Consider the following 20745-nt stretch of genomic DNA (forward strand, 5'->3'; position numbering starts at 1 on the left):
GCGTCCAGGTTGTTTCAGCCCGTGCAATACGGCCAGAAGCCCGAGGGCCGCACCGTGGCTTTCCCCAGCACACACCCGCCCCGGACGGCCACGCCCACAGCCACTGCCACGCCGCAGGGCCACGTTCGAGGACGGCCGCCCATCGCCACGTTCTCTGCAAATCCGGATGCAAAAGGTATGCCTCTCGTGGGGGTGTGCTCGGCACCGCAGAGGGTTTTTGTGGAAGAAGTTCTTCGTGCTTCCCTGGCCCCATGGGGACGTGTGACCACTCCTCTAGCGGGAGTGGGACCGTGCACCCTGGCTCTGCCCAGGAGACCATGTGTAGTTCTCACGTGAGTTTTACGCTTTTTTTTTATGTCTTTGAACTGTATAAGATAGCCCCTTCTTAGTCGAGTTACTGTTGATGTGATGGGGAAGAGGTACCTCGGCAGAAACGTTCTCTTTTATGTCGGGAAACGCGTGTCGAAGTCATTTATGAAACTTCTGAGGAAGTCTGCTTTTGTGTTCTGTGCCACCGCTTCAATGTAACCTGATTGTTACTTGAAGAAGGATAGGGTTAAATGGCAGAAAAGGTAATAAAAATTGTCTTCTAACCCTAATCCACGGGGTCCTCAATGTCAAGTCCCCTGTGTTTTTCTGAGATCTTCATAAATGCCAGAGCTGCTTGTTGCAAGAGCTCTTCGTGCAGCTGGGGACGCCAGCACTGCCTGACCTCCGTGCGTGGTTAAGATGTGGTTCTCACGGACATGCCCGAAGGGGCCGGCTTGTGACACTCCCGTTTACTCCAGAAATGCACCGTGTCGTGGACTGGTGGACTCGAAGTGAAAATATCGATAGTTAACGACGGATAAAAAATTAGATTTCTCTCATCCTGTAGACCACCCACCCCCTTTTTAGAGAGGGCGTCTCCTTTGAGAGGCGGTATGAAGTAATGTTTGTTTTATTTCTTTAAAATTCGGGTTTAATACTGCATTTTCTGAAGAACCTCTAACAGCTTTGCACAAACCAACCTTATCGATTGCAGCGCCAGCAACCCCGTTTCAGACCTCTCAGGCCTCCACCGGTGCTCCGAGACACCAGCCCGCCTCGACCTTCAGCACAGCACCTAGCCCAGCCCATCCTGTGAAACTGCGGGCTCAAACCACTGCCCCGGCCTCCACCCCGGGCCCGCCCCAGCCCCAGCCCCAGGCCCCCTCGCACCCGGCCGGGCAGAGCGCGCTGCCTCAGGGGCTGGTGCTCACCTCGCAGGCCCAGGCGCGCCTGCCTAGTAAGTGGCTTCGCCTCTCCTGGGTCTGCCACCTCTTTGTACAAGGACATTGCGTTCACACGAGCGGTGTGTGAAGGGCCTTGCTGTCCACTCCCTTTGTCTCCCCGACCCCGTGTCCGGTGCTGCCTTTCGCCACGCTGTCCTTTCCAGCCCTAAATCTGCAGAGGGAGGGCTCCGCTCAGGGCCTTTCTCTGTCCTTCCTTCTGACCCCGTCCGTCAGCTCTGCTTCTCCCCCGTGCTCGTGCTCGGCCCGGTGGCCGAGGATGGTACTTCTCCTCTGTGAGCCACGGGTTTGTCCCGCCAGCCTCCAGGGCCCCTCGGAGAGCAAAGGGCAATAAAACGAAAGCCTTGTGAACTAGGCTTCGACTTCCTTTTAGTCTCTTGCTTATTACCAAATTTAAATCTGGAATGACTATGGCTCAAGTGAGACATTTTGTAATAACTCACTGAAACATCGCAACCTTCTTACATTTTTTAAATAGAACTTTTTATTGTGACCAGCGCGATTAGGGTACTACCTCTGCCCACCCTGCTGTTGGAAGTTCCCTGGTGGAAACTGTCCTGGGCCACACCTTTTCTCACATGCCACCTGGAGCACTTTATCGGTTGCCACAAGTTGTGTTGAGGCCTCTCTGGAGAGACAGGAGAGAGAGAAGTAGTGTCATGAGGAGACACCGGGTTCAGGCTGGTTTTCTCTTGGGATGAGCCTGTCTTCCGTGCCAGCAGATGCGACGCACTTATCCTGGTTCATTGCCCAGGGGAGGACAGCCCTTGCATACATTGCGCTTCTTCTTTCTTTTGGGCCAGGGGTAGGAGTCCCGGGGGTGTACCCAGGAGCCGTGCTTGGGGGGCGCAGGGTCAGGCCGCCTTTCATGCCTCCACTTCTGGACTGAGGAGGGCTTGTGGGAGAGTCGTAGTTCTGTGCACAGATCTCTGCATCTCTTTTTCCGTTTTCCCTTCCTGTTTATGGTTTCTGTGGGCAAGATATCCTTGGATGTTTTCCTCGTCTTTTGCTAACTATTCTCTTTATAGCATCACTACTAATTCTGGCCTGAATTTTCATGGGAGGAACATCTAGACTCGAATATCAACCATTGGGTTTTAGAAAAAAAAAAAGCCTTTAAAGCTATTATTGAATTACAGTTTGAAGGTGGTACCTTTTTGAGTGAGGTGCATATGACTCCATCTGAGTTCTGTTTTTAAGAAAAAAAAAATGCTTTAAGCAGTGTTAAATCTTCCATTTTTTCACAGTTAAAATTCTAGACTGAATCCTACGATCTAGTTCAAATTAGTGTGAAACACTGTATCATGAAGTGTGAGGTATTTATGTACTTAAATACATTCCCACATTTTGAAAAGGTTATGAGTATAATTGAAGCTAGTCCTCTATTTTATGTCTGTAGTGATAAAATCTTGTTTACCTCTGTGAGCTAAATCAGACATGTACTTTCTCACATTCTGAAAGGATTCTGAAGTTGAGAGGTTGATATGAGAGTTTCAAAGTGTATGACCAATACATTTCCGCTACTTCTGATGTTTGCTACTTTTTTATCGCCTGGAAAGAAAAGCAAAATGTTCCTTAAGGGCTTGGTTAATTATATTAGTATCTGGTACTCTAAAATTTCTACCAGTTATGATGAAGTTAACCATTAAAATCTGGTGTTAATTTTAATTGTTTTTTTTTCCTATTAAAATATTTTCTGAAAGTGTTAGAAATACCCAATAAATGTTTCTGTGACACTTCAGTTTGCTACAGACGATCATTCTCTGTGACAAGTGATCGTCAGTATAGCAATCGAAAACTCTTCCCAAGAGTTTTCTTTCTCGTCTCCTCTGCGTCTCCGCAGGTGGGGAGGTGGTCAAAATAGCCCAGCTGGCTTCCCTCGCGGGCCCGCCGAGCCGAGTCGCCCAGCCGGAGAGCCCCGTGACGCTTCAGTTCCAGGGCAACAAGTTCACCTTGTCGCATAGCCAGCTGCGGCAGCTGACAGCCGGCCAGCCCCTGCAGCTCCAAGGTAGGGTTCGCTGACGGGCGGTGACCCACGAAGGCTTTAAGCCGGGGCGTCCCGGCAGCTCCCCACTGCAGCTGTGACTTTGGCCCCCTTAAGCACAGGTGCTTCACCTGTAAATGGCCTTAATGAGTCTCACCTCGTTGGCGTTCAGAGGACTTGGGAGATAGCGGGTACGTCACCTGGTGGCCTGGACCCTGACACACGTTAAATAGAGGATAGTCGTTTCTAAATAAAATCTGCCCTTGGAGTAAAGTTTCCTATTTTAAAAATCAAAATAGAAATATTTACTCCTTTCAAATTTCACTGTGAGGTCAATTGTCCTAAAAGCGCCAAAGGCCCAGCAATTTATGTAGGAGAAATTATTTTCTTTTATGTACAGGTTTTAAAACTTCCAGACCAAAGCCCTCCCAGGCCTGTGGCTGAGAGCACTGTGTTCGTGTAGCAACTGCTTCTCGGAGGAAACGAGGGGATGCACTTTAGTTCATGTTAACCCTCAGCGACTCAGCTGGAGGGTAGGACCCAGAGGGGGGATCCGGCCACCTCCCCAGGCAGCCTCCCCCGACGCGTCGTCGTTCACGGCTCTCATCGGGGCGGAAGGTTCAGTTGTCAGCCAGGTCTGGGGTGCTCTGTGTGGACGCTGGGGACACGCACCTCAGCAGAGCAGAGGCCCCCAGAAACGCGCCACAAAGAAACGGGTTCATTTGGTTTCATTCCATATTTCTCTGGTTTTTTGACCAAAGGGGCGAGGTCATCTCTTAAAATTTCTGGTGAACTCTAGTTTTTGTAGAGGACGATTCCGGAGCAAAAGATGCCAGGAGACTTAATCACAGAGAGGTTGAAATGGCAGGCTCCTGGAACAGTGGCGATAGAGCCACAGCGTTTGGGCTAAAAAAAACCGAGTGTTTTGGTATTTCTTCACCCAGCTTGTCTGGTTGGCAGGCGCACCCAGTATGTGATCTGGGAGCTGGGACCTTCCAACCCGTGACTGCCTCAGGCCTCGAGCAGACGTGACAGATGCTGAGCGGGTACTCGCTGCATTACCCGAAAGCAGTCAGGCATCGCAGGGAGTAGAGGAGCTTTTTCTTGACGTTAAGCCAAGTGACTTGGATCCTTGGCATTTTCATTCATTGTGGATGAAATAGTTTCATTTTTCTCCAAGTAACTGAACTTGGCATTGCCTCATTGCAGGAAATTTGATTTTGGATTTTCGGTTTATTGCCTTGTTCTTGTACCTTAGGAAGTGGGTGTAGCCTGGGGGCTGAAGGCACACTTGGCTCGTGACTGACCCCCATGCATGTGTGATTGCAGGCAGTGTCCTCCAGATTGTGTCCGCGCCCGGGCAGTCCTACCTGCGACCTCCAGGCCCCGTGGTGATGCAGACGGTGTCTCAGGCGGGGGCCCTGAATGCCCTGGGAAGCAAGCCCCCAGCCGGCGGCCCAAGCCCTGCACCCATGACCCCTCCAGGTAGAGTGCTGTGAGCCGGAAGGAGGCTTGGTTTTGAAACTTCTTTTCTTCCTTCCTTCCTTCCTTCCTTCCTTCCTTCCTTTCCCTTCCTTTCTTTCTTTCCTTTCTTCCTTTCTTCCCTTCTTCCTTCCTTTCTTTCCTTTCTTCCTTCCTTCCTTCCTTTCTTTCTTCCTTTCTTTCCTTCTTTCCTATCTTTCTATAAATTTATTTATTTATCTCCGTTGCGGTGCACGGGCTTCTCGTTGCAGTGGCTCCTCTTTCTGCAGAGCACAGGCTCTAGGCACGTGGGGTCAGTCGTTGTGGCTCGCGGGCTCTAGAGCACAGGCTTAGTAGTTGTGGCGCGCGGGCTTAGTTGCTCCGTGGCATGTGGGATCTTCCCGGGCCAGGGCTCGAACCCGTGTCCCCTGCATTGGCAGGCGGATTCTTAACCACTGCGCCACCAGGGAAGTCCATGAAACTTCTTTCTGACTTCCTTTGCTTCTGAGGCAAGTGTGGGGCGTGGATGATTTCTGTGATGCCTCAGAACCCGTAGTCCCAGTTGTGGCCACCTCTGATTTCCATAGATGGCCCGTGTCAGCTTGGTTTCTTTTCTTTCTCTTTTGCTCCCAAAGGTAACGGTCGAGCCTCACCACCCTCACTCAGCCTTTAGATGTTTGATTTGGTTTTGCTCTGACAAGAAACTTGGAATCATGAGAAATTTTGCTTGTTAATGTTACAGATACACTTAGGGCACGTGCTAGAAGTTCTTGGACAGGTAACGGAGCAGGGTTTGGACCTGGACCTGTCTGCGGCCAGTGTGCCTCCTTGCCTGTTCCGCAGCCTCCTTCCCGCCAGGGTCCCCTGCTCTCCAGACACACCCACACTGCAAACATCGGGCACGGGCACTTGGGTCAGGTTGATGTATGCAAGTGGCAGGGACCTCTCTCAAGTGGAATCCCTGGTCACTGCCCAGCCCCAGGCCCTGGGTCGTCTGTGGTGCCGTTGGGGTGGGGCCTCTGCACCCCGTCCCCACTGGGCTCTGTCAGTGAGTGGGTGCTGGAGGGACCATGAGGCTGGCAGCATCGCCTGGCGGCCGCTCTACCTCCCAGCCAGGCCGTGCAGCTCTACTCGGTTGGTCTGTTCTTCAGGCTTTCTTCCTGCTTCCTGGAACCAGCTGTGCCAGCACCCTCCCCGGAGGGCGCTCAGTCCTGCTCTGCGGGCCCCAGCTTCCCGACCTGACACCAGTCTGGCCGCTGGGTTCTAGTCACCTCGACCCTTCTCTGTCGCTCCCCGCAAGTGGCCCCTTCTCGGTCCTCAGCCGCCTCTTCCGCAGGCCCTTGCGGAGGAGCCTCTGTCAGACGGGCAGTGTGGCGTGGCTGACGGGAGCAGGCCACGTGGGGCCCAGGCATCCCTCTGTCCCAGGCACGCAGGTCAATGCTGCCGAGATGCCAAGGGCAGTGGAGCGCTGGGCCCGCGTGGCTGCTGCTTGGCGCAGTGACGGGAGTGACCGCGGGTCTGAGGTCACGCCGGGCGCTGCCAAAGGAAGGAGGCAGATCGCGGCGCTCAGCTCAGACCCTGGCCAGAGAGCGGGAGAGCACTTACTGGTGGTTGTGAACGGTTGACCCACTCCGGAAACGTGCTAGTGGAAGCTGACGATGTTCCGGAGAGCGTTGCCGGTAGTTTTGTATGCCAACCCTTCGTTTTTGCCTTTGTAGTGGGTGTGCCCAGCCGACTGGCAGTCAGTCCCCTGGCCGCAGGAGAACCTGGAGTGGCCTCCAAGCCAGCCTCTCCCGTCGCCGGGCCGACGCAGGTACGGGGCAGCAGACCCCAGCACGCGGTGCCAGCGCCACCCCTGCATGCGCGGAAGTCGCTCTCGGGAGCTGCTTGTCACTCGGGAGGGTTGTGATACTTAACCGCTTCTGCGAGGCGGCATCAGTTTATCTGCTGCTAAAAACGCGCTGTCTCTCTAAATTAGAGAATTTTGATCTTAAAGACGCTTTTCCTACTAAAAGAAATGAAACCAGGCTTTAGGATTGCAAAAATGCCCTTTCACATTTTTGTGTATTCTTCTACTGGTCTTCCAGGCATTAGAAACGCTCACTGTGTCTCAAGAAGTACTTTACACGTTGGCAGAGAAAACGGCGCCCATTTGCTCTGCTCTCTTTTCTGTCACTGTCTCCCGTGGAGCCAGGGCCCGCACGTCTAAGCGTGCTCTGCGGCCGGTCACCGTGCGTGAGGGACCCATGGGGCTTGGTGAGGCCGGGAACTGGCCGTGCTGTTTCTCAGTAACCGTTTTCATCTCTGTTTTTGATGAAGGAGGAAAAGACCAGACTTTTGAAAGAGCGGCTGGACCAGATTTATTTTGTCAACGAACGGCGCTGCTGTCGCACCCCTGTCTACGGCAGAGACCTGTTGGGGGTTTGTTCCCTGCCTGGCAGAGGGCAGTTGCCTTGGCTCGGGGCTCCTGATGGAGGTCATGGGAAGGGGGCTGGGCCCACGAGCCGGTACACGTCACCCTCGACAACTCACAGGGACCTGATTTTGACCCTGACTCAACGTCAGGAATCCCTCCAGGACGTCATGGACAGGTATGGTAGCATGCTGTAAGCGTTCTTTACTCAGTCGCTGTGTCGCACCCAAGCAGCTTTTGTTGTTCTGTGGACGCTGATCTCATCCCTCTAAGTTTCTCCCCGGGTTGTCCCTTGGAGTCTGTCCGAAATCTGTTTCAGAGTCTTCAGCTTTGGCACCAGATGGCCTCTCCACCCTCTGGGAGCCTGTGTGCCCCTCCCTGCGGATCAGTTCTGTACCCCACGGGCCTGGGCCTGGGTGCAGAGCACAGCACCGTGCTCATTCAGGGCTGGGGGCCAGACCATTGTGTTGTAGACCGCTTTCTCCATTTTGCTCTTTTAAAATAATATTTTAGGGACTTCCCTGGCGGCGCAGTGGTTAAGAATCCGCCTGCCAATTCAGGGGACACGGGTTCGGGCCCTGGTCCGGGAAGATCCCACATGCCGCAGAGCTACTGAGCCTGTGCTCTAGAGCCCGCGAGCCACAACTACTGAGCCCGCGTGCCACAACTACTGAGCCCGCGTGCCACAACTACTGAAGCCTGCACGCCTACAGCCCGTGCTCTGCAACAAGAGAAGCCACCGCAATGAGAAGCCTGCACACCGCAACAAAGAGTAGCCCCCGCTTTCCACAACTAGAGAAAGCCCGCATGCAGCAACGAAGACCCAATGCAGCCAAAAAAAAAAGAAAGAAAAATTATTATTATTATTTTTAAATTTACTTATTTATTTATTTTTGGCTTCTCATTTATTTTGGTGCGCAGGCTTCTCAGTGCGGTGGCTTCTCTTGTTGTAGACCATGGGCTCTAGGTGTGCAGGCTTCAGTAGTTGGGGCTCGCGGGCTCTAGAGCACAGGCTCAGTAGTTGCAGCGCACGGGCTTAGTTGTTCTGCGGCATGTGAGATCTTCCTGGACTAGGGCTCGAACCTGTGTCCCTTAGCATTGGCAGGTGGGTTCTTAACCACCGCGCCACCAGGGAAGCGCAATAACAATATTTTATTAAGAAACCACAGGAATGATTTACCGTTGCATGATGAGAAACATGTGTTTAAGAGTCCAGGGGTTAAGATTCCACGCTTCCGCTGCTGGGGACGTGGGTTTGATCCATGGTCGGGGAAGTTTTTCATGCCGCCCAGTAAGGCCAAGAAAAGAGAGAGAGAGAGAAAGAGAAGCCCAGGTGCTGTTGGGGCCCACCGGCGTATCAGCCCCTCCCCCGCCAGACCTGGGCCCTGGTCTCTCTGCCCCACGTAGTGTCAGGCCCTGCTTGCAGCTTCATTCACTGCTTTGGCCTTGATTTTGAGTTTCAGCCTGAGGGTATTTCCTCTCCCTTCTGTTTTGTGTGCCCGGGCTCAGCTTTCAGGGTGTGTCCTCTTTAGGCCTCTGGAAACCATGGAACTGGGCGCGGCCTCCGCGAGGAGCTCTTCCCTGCTTCACTGTGTAGGGAGGTTGCCGCCCTCCGCGCACTTGTCTTGCTTCGGATGCTGACTTGTCTTTCTTTCCTCCTTTTCCTCTGACGTTACAGATGACTTTTTTTTTTTTTTTTTAACATCTTTATTGGGGTATAATTGCTTTACAAGGGTGTGTTAGTTTCTGCTTTATAACAAAGTGAATCAGTTATACACATACATATGTTCCCATATCTCTTCCCTCTTGCATCTCCCTCCCTCCCACCCTCCCTGTCCCACCCCTCCAGGCTGTCACAAAGCACCAAGCCAATCTCCCTGTGCCATGCGGCTGCTTCCCACTAGCTATCTACCTTACTACGTTTGTTAGTGTGTATATGTCCATGACTCTCTCTCGCCCTGTCACAGCTCACCCTTCCCCCTCCCCATAACCTCAAGTCCGTTCTCTAGGAGGTCTGCGTCTTTATTCCTGCCTTACCCCTAGGTTCTTCATGACATTTTTTTTTCTTAAATTCCATATATATGTGTTAGCATACGGTATTTGTCTTTTTCTTTCTGACTTACTTCACTCTGTATGACAGACTCTAGGTCTATCCACCTCATTACAAATAGCTCAATTTCGTTTCTTTTTATGGCTGAGTAATATTCCATTGTATGTATGTGCCACATCTTCTTTATCCATTCATCCGATGATGGGCATTTAGGTTGTTTCCATCTCCGGGCTACTATCAAACTCTTAGAGGAAAACATAGGCAGAACACTCTATGACATAAATCACAGCAAGATCCTTTCTGACCCACCTCCTAGAGTAATGGAAATAAAAACAAAAATAAACAAATGGGACCTAATGAAACTTCAAAGCTTTTGCACAGCAAAGGAAACCATAAACAAGACCAAAAGACAACCCTCAGAATGGGAGAAAATATTTGCAGATGACTTTTTAAGACAGAGGCTGTTTGTTAGAGCAGTCTCGGGTTCACAGCAAAATCGAGGGGAAGGCGCGCAGGGCTCCCGCCTTCCGCCAGCTGCCCCCACCGTCAGCACCCCGCGCCGGAGTAGCGCGCTCCTTACAACCCACGCGCCTCCGGTGATTCTTCATCAGCGCCCAGGGTCCGCGGTGCACGGGGGGCTGTGCTTTTGGCCTTGGGTGTTCTGTGGGCTCGCACAAGTGTATAGTGACGCGCACCCGCCATTAGAGGATCGTGCAGAGTAGCTTCACTGCCCTGAAACCCCGCTGTGCTCTGCTCATTCGTCCCTCCCCCCCCAGCCCCGCCCGAAACCCTGGCAACCACTTATCTTTTCACTGTCTCCATAGTTTTGCTTTTCCAGAATGTCGGATAGTTGGAACATAGAGTAGGCAGCCTTTTCAGATGGCTTCTTTCACGTAGGAATGTGCACCTAAGGTTTCTCCTTGTCTCTTCATGGCTTGATAGCTCATTTCCTTTTAGCCCTGAATAATATTCCATTGTCTGGAAGCACCACAGTTTGCTTAAATACGTTCACCTACTGAAGGACAACGTGGTTGCTTCTAAGATTTGGCAATTATGAATAAAGCTGCTATAAACACCGATGTGTAGGTTTTTGTGTGGACATGGTTTTTAATTCATTTGCGTGAATACCAAGGAGCGTGATTACCAGATCACACGGTAAGAGAATGTTTAGTTTTGTTAGAAACCGCCACACTGCCTTCCAAAGTGGCTGCAGCATCCTGCGCTCCCAGCAGCACTGACGAGAGTTCCTGTTGCTCCACAGCCTCGCCAGCGACTGCTGTTGTCAGTGGTCTGGATTTTGGCTGTTTTAATAGATGTGTAGTGGTATCTCATTGTTTTAATTTGCATTTCCCTGATGGTATGTACGTTGAGCATCTTTTCATATCCGTATTTGTCATCTGTATACCTTTGGTAACATGTCTCCTAAGGTCTTTGGCCCATTTTTAAAACAGGTTGCTTGTTTTTTTATTGTTGCATTTTAAGACTTCTTTGTGTATTTTGGATAACAGTTCTTTTTTTTTTTTTAATAATATTTATTTATTTTGGCTGCATTGGGTCTTCATTGCTGGGCGCGGGCTTTCTCTCGTTGCGGCAAGCAGGGGCTACTCTGTCGCGGCGCGCAGGCTTCTCGTTGCGGTGGCTTCTCTTGTTGCAGAGCATAGGCTCTAGGCGCGTGGGCTTCAGTAGTTGTGGCACACGGGCTCAGCAGTTGTGGCTCACAGGCTCTAGAGTGCAGGCTCAGTAGTCGTGGCGCACGGGCTTAGTTGCTCTGCGGCATGTGGGATCTTCCCGGACCAGGGCTCAGACCTGTGTACCCTGCATCGGCAGGCGGATTCTTAACCACTGCACCACCAGGGAAGCCTTCTAGCACTATTTGTTGACAAGACTGTCTTTGCTCCCTTGTGTTACCTTTGTTCCTTTGCCAAAAGTCAATTGACTGCAATTATGAGAGTCTCTTTCTGGGTTTTCTGTTCTGTTCCATTGATCTGTTTGCTTGTTCTTTTGCCGGTACCGTGCTGTTGATCACTGTAGCTTTCTGGTAGTCTTGAAGTCAGGTAGTGCCAGTCCTCCAACTTTTTCTTGCTCAGTACCGTGTTGGCTCTTCCGGGCAGTTGCTTCTCCATGTAAACTTTAGACTCAGTCGGTTGGTATCTACAGAGTAGCTGGCTGGGATTGCATTGAACGTCTAGATCAAGTCGGGAAGAACTGACATCTCGACAGTGTTGGATCTTCCTGTCCATGAACATGGAATATTTCTCCATTTATTTAGTGCTTCTTTGATTTCATTGATCAGAGCTTTGGTCATAAGTGGTTTTGTAGTTTGCATGCAGTTGGTAGCAAGTCATCATGCAAGCCCGGCTTGTGCTGAGTCCCAGAATGAGGGCTTTTCTGGAGCAGGTGGTGTCTGCAGGTTGGAGGTGGGTGTCAGGTTGGCTGTCATGGCTCATCTGAGTCGTCATGGTGCTGCTCTCTGCGGGGCCCCTCCTCCCAAGTCTGGCTCCCTTTCTGGTGGCACGGTGGCTGTAGCAGCTTCAGGACTCACATCCTCCCCCAGACCGTCCAGGCGACAGAGTGCCTGCATTCCGGAATTCCCATCCAAAGACAGCAGGCTGCCTCTGCACCCATCCCTCTGCCCTGGGGGTACCCTGCGCTGTTCATTTTGATCTGGGTAGCCCTCACTGGCCGGGACTGGTCGGGACCGGTCGGGACCCGCCCCCGTGGTTGCTGTGATAGTGTGGTCCAGCAGCCCGGTGACTGGAGCTAGGCGCTCTGGCTGCCCTGGTGACTCCCGACTGCCAGGTGGTTCTGCCCTCTTCCTTCTCAAGCCTTCGCTGCCTGAGACAGAGGGGCCACTCGGCGGAGACACCCCGGGTGCGCCACCTGTGACACATGTGCTGTCTGCTTCTCAGGGTGGTGTGTGTGATCCCGCCGGTGGTGGCCGCGCCCCCGTGCTTGTGGGTGGCGAGGCCGCCCTCCCGCTACAGCCACAAGATGAGGCTCTTCAGACACTACCTGCGGGAGCACACGGCGCCCTTCGCCCAGCAGCTGCAGCGGGTGACAGCTCTGCGCTCCCTGCGGTTTCCCGAGCTGAGACTGGTCCAGTTTGACTCAGGTACGAGACACCCCGTCTGTACTGCTGCCTGTGTCGGATGCACTTGCTTTGGAGTATGAGATGCTGTTGATGTTACTCATTTCACAGGAAAGCTGGAAGCGTTGGCTATCTTACTTCAGAAGTTGAAATCTGAAGGACGTCGCGTGCTGATTTTATCGCAGATGGTTCTCATGTTAGACATTTTAGAAATGTTCTTGAACTTCCATTATCTCACCTATATAAGAATTGACGAAAACGCCAACAGTGAACAACGGCAGGTAGGAAAGAAATCATTTCTTTTGTTATCGTTTATGACTCATTTGGGTTAACTTTGATCGCCAGTTTCTAACCTGGTTTCTCAGAGCTGTGCAAACTCAGTGTTGTCATGCTTTCTAAACAAGGGAAGAACTTCTTAGTGTCTTTGGACTTTAGCTCCATCCTTTGATATTTTTTCCTAAGTCCTGTTATTTGGGAAGTGCAGTCGGCTAGATGTCTCAGAATCAAAACTGGTGACCTGCAGTCCTTCCAGGGAGGAGATGGGTGTCCTTCGGGAGGCAGCCACATGAAAACAGGGAAGTTCTGCGGACTGATCTACAGTTAAAGAATTACAGGTTAAAATAACATGCCCGTTCTTTACCTGTCAGGTTAGCTAAGGGTAGCTGGATTCCATCAGGCACAGTGAGAGCAGCTTTCTCGTGCGCTGCTGGTGGGGCGCAAATTAGCACAACTTTCTAGAAGGCGAGCTGACAGTGTGGGCTGTGAGCCTGAAAAAGGATGTGCGCCTGACCTGCTAATTCTGCGTCTAGGGCTCTCTCCTTTAGCAGCACTCAGGGGTGCACATGCACAGTTGCTGATGGTGGAAATGTTGGTGATAAGCCCCAGTGGGGAGCAAAGTCCCAGTCCAGGAGTAGGAGAATGGGTCAGTAGTGGTCTGCGTGCCACAGGGCTTGGCCCTGTCCCGAGTGTCCCACAGCGTGAACTAGGAAGCCATCTTCAGCAGCGTTTCAGAACAGGTTTTAGTATCAAGGCAGAGCATTCCCGAGTGCAGACAAGCTGCTGGCCTGTATATCACATTACCCACTTCACGCCGTCCAGCACAGGCAGCCCTCCCCATGCTGAGAAGGCCTGGAAGGAGGTACACCACGGTCTTAGTGACAAGTTCTGTCCGGAGTGATGTAACAAATTATATAGAGAATTTCCTGAAGGAAGAGGGCAGGTCACACCTGCTAAGGTCTGTTTGGGCGCTGAAGTCATTGCAGGAGAGAAGTCGTGGGAATGAGGCCATTTCAGCTGGCGGCCCTGCGGGAGTGGGGAGGCCGGCGGCTGCTCCCTCAGCCTTACTCCAGGGGCTTTTGCTGTAAAGCGCCTGGCATTGCCGGAGGGTACATGAAAGAGCACGCATCCCTCCCCAGGGAGACTGCTGTCCTGTGGGGCCCACTCGTGGAGCTGACAGCACAGGTCGGGTGGGGTCGGACACTTTCCTTTCTGTACCTGCTGACTGGCGATGCTTAAACAGGGTAGAGGTGTCGGCAACCAGTAAGCGAGAGATGCGACACGTGCCCGGAAGAGCCACAGTAAAATGCTAAAGTCCGGTGTAATTGGAACACGGACCTCGCGTCAAAAGAAACACAAACCGAACAGTTTTGTTACGGAATAATTTCTAACTGATAAGTACCAGAACACGTCAGAGGTTGCCTGTTGTTTGGCAGGGATGGTAACTCGGGGTTTCATTTCGCCTCAGGACCTGATGAGGAGTTTCAACCGGGACCGGCGGGTCTTCTGTGCCCTCCTTTCCACACACAGCCGCGCCACGGGCGTGAGCCTGGTGGAGGCGGACGCGGTGGTGTTCTACGACCACGACCTCAACCCGGTGATGGACGCCAAGGCCCAGGAGTGGTGCGACCGGATCGGGCGGCGCAAGGACGTGCACATATACAGGTGAGGCAGGCGGCTGGGCCGGGGGCTGCAGCGTACTGCAGAAGCTTCTCCCACGTTCTGTTTACTTTCCTTCAGGCAGGCTCGTGTTCCTGCTGTCCTGTGTGTTCTTTCTTTATACTCAGCATCTGCCTGGGGCGTAACTGAGTTTGTTTGCAGCGGTGACTGGGTTGTGCTGCTGAGACATAACTGCTGTCCTTCCGACGTGTACCTGTATTTCTCCTGGAGTCCCTGACCCTTAAGAGGGTGCTTCATGTTCTGGGTTGTTTCAAGTATTTTCAGATATAAATTATCATAACTTAACAGTTAGCAATTTGTAAATTCCCTATTGAAAGCATTTAAATCTTACAAGCGGCCAACCACACGCAGTTGAGGAAAGCAGAGAAGCCTCTGCCATTGTTTTTGAGTTCTGGGAGTGTCGACTGGGAGAGCACAGCAGCACTCGGCCCCCGCTGGCTGCCCGTCTGGTGCCCGAGTGTGCCAGGCACGTGCCGCCCCCCTTCCCCTGCGCTCCTGCCACCTCTGGGGTCAGCACCGAGGGTGCGGTCCCTGGCGGCCAGCCTGGGACGGGGACCCCAGCCCACGTGTGTAACCCTCGCTGTTTTCATCAAGACGTCGTCATCCATGCACTGTGTTTAAATAGCTTTAATTTTTTCCTGATTATAAATGTATTACTTGTTCATTGAAAAGAAAAAGAAAAAAAAAAAAGGAAAGCACATGGAGAAAATCAGTATCCTGCCCAGACGGCAGTCAGTAGCATTTTGGTGTGTGTCTTTCCAGACATTTCCCTGGTTTTTTTTAGATGGCTCATGCCAGCAGTCAGTCTTACTGCGTAATCCTGTTTTCTTTTAACAGTATATTGTGAGTGTATTTCTGTGTTAATGAATATAAATTTGATACATTGTTTATATAAATGGATAACGTTTCATTGTGTAATCCCTTCCTTATCATTGGCCCTTTAGCAGTTACTAGCTAGAAACGGGGGAAGACGTTTTATTCTCAGGAGACACAATCTGTAAACTCTTAGGAATGACCTTAGCAGTAAAGGTGCTGGATGTGTAGGAAGTTGAGTATAAAATCGTGGAAGGGCATAAGCTGAGAGATGTCACCAGCGGGAGGATGTGCTCTGTTCTTAGACGGGAAGACCTGGTTCGTAAAATTGTGAAGTCTCCCCAAAGCGATAGTAAAAGTTTTAACATCATTTTTTAGTGAAAGCGCTGATCATGGGTGTGGGAATGGTTACTGCAGCTTTCTGGGGGCACAAAGCGGGAGCCAGGGGACACGCATCCTTGGGCTGCAGCCACTGGACACGGGTTCATTTGGGGGTGCAGTGCAGAGAGGTGCACAGTGATGCGGGGGCGCCCGCCCGCCACCGTCAGCACTGAAGGAGACGGGGCTCGAGGGTCCGGAGGCCCCCGGGGGCCTTTCCAGGTGGAGGCCGGTGGGGGACATGGATGGCCAGCGTGGGTGGCATGCAGGCCTCCGGGGCCCGCCCTCTTGCCGTGTGGGAGGCGGGACAGGCATGGTCACCTCTGGGCTCCACACGAAGGAAGGAACCAGCGCAGAGTGGGGCTGACAAGCCGTGCCACGCAGGTGCTGTTCTGCCGGGTGGTCCAGGCACCGTGGCACTCGTGCCGTCCTCAGCCCCCGGGGACTTAGCTGTCGCATGTGTATTTGGTTTGTAGGCTCGTGAGTGGCAATTCCATTGAGGAGAAATTGTTGAAAAATGGAACCAAAGATTTGATCCGAGAAGTGGCTGCTCAGGGAAACGACTACTCCATGGCGTTCCTCACGCAGGTACCGTCGTGCACGAGGAGGCCTGGGGCTGGGGGGGCGGGGGTTGCCACACAGTGACGGGAACCGGGCGGGTGTAACGATTGAGGGGGGTGGCTGCTGGCGGTTTTCCACGCGCGGAGGCCTCAAGCTCAGTGGTCCTCATTTCTGTGTCAGCGGACGATCCAGGAGCTGTTTGAGGTTTATCCACCCGTGGATGACACTGGCTTCCCAGTGAAAGCCGAGGAGTTTGTCGTCCTTTCTCAGGAACCTTCTGTCACAGAAACCATCGCACCCAAAATTGCCAGGCCTTTCATAGAGGTGAGGGTGGCCGGCGCCGGCCTGGCGGCGTCGGGTCTGGGGCTTTGGGTCTGCCCTCCACTCCTGCGGCACTGCTGCCGCCCCCTCCCCAGGCTCCAGTCGCTCGAGCCTGGCCTGTCAGCCCCTCCCTCCCTGCTTTTGGTTTGGGGGATTTTAGTTGTAAAAAGAGGTGAAGGACGCGCGAGAGAGCGGTGTGGGCCTCGCTGCCCACCCTGCCACCGTCGCCGTTTTCACCCACGCTTCTCGGGCCACCCCTCGCCGTCCTGTGTGACTTTGTGCCCCGACCCCTCCACCCTGCTGTGTCAGCACCTCTGTCACAGCGTTGCTGGGGAGGATGCCCCGCTCTGCAGGGAGCCCTGGCGTGAGTGTGAGATACACGTCCCACTCTGAGGACAGAACCAAAAAGAATAGCAGCTGTCTCACCCAGCCTCCCTGCGTTGGTCACCCGCTGAGATGACAATGCCTTGGATTCTAACTGAAATCTCGCCTTCTGCGTTTCCGGCCCGGACCCTTGAGGTCGCAGACTGCGCGCTTGGCTCGCGCGCTGCTGCTTTGGGGCAGTGCTGCTGTGCAGACCTGGCACACGCTTGCCTGTCAGGCCCCTTGCTTCCCTCCCCGAGACCCTGCTCCCGTCCTGCCTCCTGGGGGCCTTTGACTGCAGGACACCTCCTCTCCTGTTTTTGAAACTTGACTATCCAGTGATTGAGAAGTAGTAAATGCGTGTGGTAAAAAACCTTCAGGAATTTATAATGAAAAGTAAGTGTCCTGCACCAGGCCCTCACTTCCCTCTCAGAGACCACCACTGTCAGCTGTCTTTCACATTTTCTTCCAGGAGTTGTCTGTGTATAATGTCACTTGCACAGAAGTACCTTACAGCTGTTTCGGTATCAGGAGGGACAGATAGATATACCGTTTTCTTTTAAAAATTGGTGATACGTGCACCAGGTTTTTTTTAAAAAAAAACGTCAAACAGCATGATCTAAACCTCATAACGGAAATGATTGTAGAAACCTCACAACAGAAATGATAGTAGGGAAACAGTAGGTTACCTGTCCTGGAGGTGACCACTCAACCATTGTTAAAAGTCTTATGGGGGTCCCTGGTGGCACAGTGTCCAAGAACTCGCCTGCCAGTGTGGGGGACTCGGGTTCCAGCCCTGGTCCGGGAGGATCCCACGTGCCGTGGAGCAGCTGAGCCTGTGCGCCGCAACTACTGAGCCCACGTGCCACAACTGCTGAGCCCACGTGCCACTACTGAAGCCTGTGAGCCACAACTGCTGAGCCCGCGTGCCTCAACTACTGAAGCCTGCGCGCCTAGAACCTGTGCTCCACAACAAGAGGAGCCACTGCAGTGAGAAGCCTGCACACCACAATGAAGAGTAGCCCTCACTCGCCGCAACTAGAGAAAGCCCGCGCGCAGCAACGAAGACCAAAAACGCAGCCAAAAATAAATAAATAATAAATAAATTTTAAAAGTATATATCTTACATGGATCCTGGAAGAAACGTGAGGCCTGAAGGCATGTGTGTTTGAGGAATGTGAGTGTGTTACACACCCTTGCTGTTGTTTCTCAGTGCATCTCTGAGATGTCGGCACAGTGTGGTGTTTCAGCACACAGATTCTTTGAAACGTTCTGGCTGAACATCCTACTGTGAGTTGGGCGCTGTTGTAGGCAGAAGGGGTATAGAGTTGAGAGAAAGAACTCTCGTCCTCCACAAAGCTTCTATTCTAGTGACAGGAGAGATGACACACCATCACCCTGCGGAGATGGTGCGCCATGCGGTGTCCAGGAGGAGTGTTAGGGGTGGAGGGGCAGCACCTCCGGGTCCGGACAGTAGGGGCCAGGTGTGGCTGGGGGACGAGGGCGATGGAGATGGGCTGCCCGCGGACATGTGGGTCGGGAGCATCGCCTGGCTGTATGCTGACCCTGGACTGGGGCCGGTTCAGAGGTGCAGGTGTGGGGGGCAGTGTGGGCGCATCCCTGCTTGCAGTGCAGTTTGCTCCTGGCTGGTGAGCTTTGCATTCATTGGCAGCGTGGGTGCTTGTTGATGAAGTGCTCGTTCGCGTCTTTTTCCTATTTTTTTTTAACTGGATTCTTTTTTTTCCTTAATGGCTTCTTGGCTTTTTTTCTGTATTCTGGATGCGAGGCTTTTGTGGGATACATGGAAAATGTCTTCTCCCAGCCTGTGGTTTGCCTTTTTTAATGCTGTCTTTCAGCAAGCAGCAATTCTTGGTCCTAATGCCACCCAGCAGACCATCTTTATCACATGGTTGGTGCTTTTGCGTTCTAAGAGAGGTTCTTCTCTATTTTCTTCTGCGTGTTTCAGTGTTTTGTGCTTCATACTTAGACGTGCGGTCTGTCTGGAAATACTTTCTGGGTATCGTGTGAGGAAGGGTTACATTTTAAACTCTGCAGGTGTTGCCCAGTGCCCTGGAAAGAGGTACCCGTCTTAACTGACATCCTCTCAGCTGCATGGTCCCCCCAGCCCCGGCCCCGACGTGAGCGTGTGTGTCTGCATTTGCCAGCCTGGCTGTCGGGTGTCGGGAGAGGCACATGCAGCATCTGCTAGTCTAATGGGCGTTTCTTGAACTGTGGTGACACTGACCCTTACGTGTCTGTCGCCGTCTGCAGCATGTTTTCTGGGGGCTTGGTTTCTGTCTTCACCACAGACCACGGCCTGTATCTCGTGCACGACGAAGAATTGTTCTCATGGTCAGGACCGGGGCAGGGTGGTGGGTGGCGGGTGTGAGATGCAGCCAGACGCCCCATCCTGCTCGGTTCTCTGAGTCTGGGGGCCGGGCTGTGCGTGTCAGCCTGTGTGCCTGTGGCTCTTCTCGAGGGCGTGCCCGTTTTCCCTGTGCCCGCGGCGCCGCCGTCTCAGGCGTACGAGGGGGGCCGAGGAGAGCAGGCATCACCGTGGGAGGCTTGGTGTACAGTGTGGGCACGTGGGCAGCTGTGTGGGCTGTACCCCTCAACTGAAGTGTTGAGAGCGCATCCGAGTCACGTCCACTAAGGGCGCACTTCCTGCAGGCCCTCAAGAGCATCGAGTGTCTGGAGGAGGACGCACACGAGTCAGCAGAGGAGTTGGCGCCCGGGTCTCGGTGCCCCGACGGTTCCCGGTGGGGCGAGGAGCCCTCGCCACTGGAGGAGTTAGCGGACTTCATGGGACAGGTTTGGCATTTTCTACTTCATTTGCTTCTCTGCACCTAAATACTTTAAACATGTGACCCTTCTGGGAGATATTTCTTGTTCATCTTGACCAAGAACAGTCGCTGTTTTGATTCAAGTGTTGGTGGGGGGTCATAAGAGGAACTAAGTCCTTGTGAACTTGCTGTTAACCGTATTCAAAAAATACATCTTGAAACAGCTCACACCAATTGAAAAGTATGCTTTGAATTACCTGGAATTATTCCATACTTCCACTGATCAAGAAAAGGAGAGAAATAGCGAGGTAAGAGAATGAACTTCTGACCATCTTAACACGTGAGAATCTCAGATTCTTCAGGGTTAAACTGGGTTGGAACTAAGTGTGACTTGCCTAGAATTAAAGGAATAAACCCAGACCCACCTGTGTACAAACTGATCGGAAGGGAGAAGCCTCAGGAACCTGCAGGTGCAGTTTTCCTCGGTTCTGAAGCAGCTTGGGGCTCCAAAGAGGGTCACGTATTGGGAACAAAGAGAAGGGCCCGGGCCGGGAGCACAGGGGCGGGGCAGGGCAGGGCTGGGGGGCGCAGGGGGCGTGGGCGGCAATGGGAACGACCGCTGTCTCTCCAGGGCGCCGTGCTGGCCGCCGTGGGCGAGTGGGAGGCCCGGCACGCGCGGGCACTGCGGGAGCGCGAGGCCCGGGCACGGCGCGAGCCCGAGCAGCAGCTGCTCACCTACACCCGGGAGGACGCCTGCCGCGCGGTACGTGTGCCCGAGGGCTCCCCTTACCCGCGCGGGCGTGCCCCACCGCGCTGCCCGCCGGCCGGGGCGCAGACGCACCGCGGGGCTTCTCGACAGCCACGCTGCGAGCTTGTTTCCAAGACTTGACCGGCGTGAAGGTGGATGCTGGGTGGCTGCAGCTTGAAGCCAGGGCTGGGTGGACCTGAAAAGCTCCCCTTCTCCTGTAGGAGTTCGTGTATGAGGGCGCCGACGGGCAGACGGAGGTCATGCCGGTGAGTGCCCGCCTCCCCGTGTCCCTGGGCTCACCTCCCGCCTCCCGCCCTGTCGGGCGGCTGCTCCTGGGGCCACACGGCTCAGGGCTCTCCCTTCCACACGCAGCTTTGGACGCCCCCCACGCCCCCCCAGGACGACAACGACATCTACATCGACTCAGTCATGTGTCTCATGTACGAAACCACTCCCATCCCGGAGTCCAAGCTGCCGCCCGTGTATGTGAGGAAGGAGCGCCGGAGACACAAGACGGACCCGTCAGGTGGGTTCCCGTGGCGGGAGAGGGTTCGG

At 53.3% G+C, this 20745-nt stretch overlaps 1 protein-coding gene and 1 non-coding gene across 17 annotated transcripts in view; both read left to right on the forward strand.

The window, feature by feature from the left end:
• EP400 (E1A binding protein p400) overlaps positions 1 to 20745 on the forward strand; it is a 113378-nt gene that overhangs the window by 64612 nt on the left and 28021 nt on the right. For 14 of the 16 annotated variants that reach the window (XR_010933403.1, XR_010933404.1, XM_067701261.1 and 11 more), the window contains 16 exons: positions 9 to 175; positions 1025 to 1267; positions 3115 to 3279; positions 4585 to 4740; positions 6435 to 6529; positions 7036 to 7307; positions 12089 to 12291; positions 12379 to 12548; positions 14012 to 14208; positions 15891 to 16002; positions 16156 to 16299; positions 19330 to 19470; positions 19667 to 19750; positions 20074 to 20205; positions 20412 to 20456; positions 20563 to 20716. Coding sequence is in view for 14 of the 16 variants with exons in the window: in XM_067701261.1 (XP_067557362.1) it covers positions 9 to 175; positions 1025 to 1267; positions 3115 to 3279; positions 4585 to 4740; positions 6435 to 6529; positions 7036 to 7307; positions 12089 to 12291; positions 12379 to 12548; positions 14012 to 14208; positions 15891 to 16002; positions 16156 to 16299; positions 19330 to 19470; positions 19667 to 19750; positions 20074 to 20205; positions 20412 to 20456; positions 20563 to 20716 (2480 nt within the window). In the remaining 2 variants the exon portion in view is untranslated. The remainder of the gene's footprint in view (positions 1 to 8; positions 176 to 1024; positions 1268 to 3114; positions 3280 to 4584; positions 4741 to 6434; positions 6530 to 7035; positions 7308 to 12088; positions 12292 to 12378; positions 12549 to 14011; positions 14209 to 15890; positions 16003 to 16155; positions 16300 to 19329; positions 19471 to 19666; positions 19751 to 20073; positions 20206 to 20411; positions 20457 to 20562; positions 20717 to 20745) is intronic. The other 2 variants (XM_067701272.1, XM_067701273.1) reach the window with 1 other exon arrangement.
• LOC137204278 (small nucleolar RNA SNORA49) lies at positions 13597 to 13724 on the forward strand. The gene has a single exon (XR_010933508.1). It is a non-coding gene; the product is annotated as a small nucleolar RNA SNORA49 (small nucleolar RNA).

Source organism: Pseudorca crassidens, chromosome 12 (genome assembly GCF_039906515.1).
Source record: "Pseudorca crassidens isolate mPseCra1 chromosome 12, mPseCra1.hap1, whole genome shotgun sequence".
NCBI lineage: Eukaryota > Metazoa > Chordata > Mammalia > Artiodactyla > Delphinidae > Pseudorca > Pseudorca crassidens.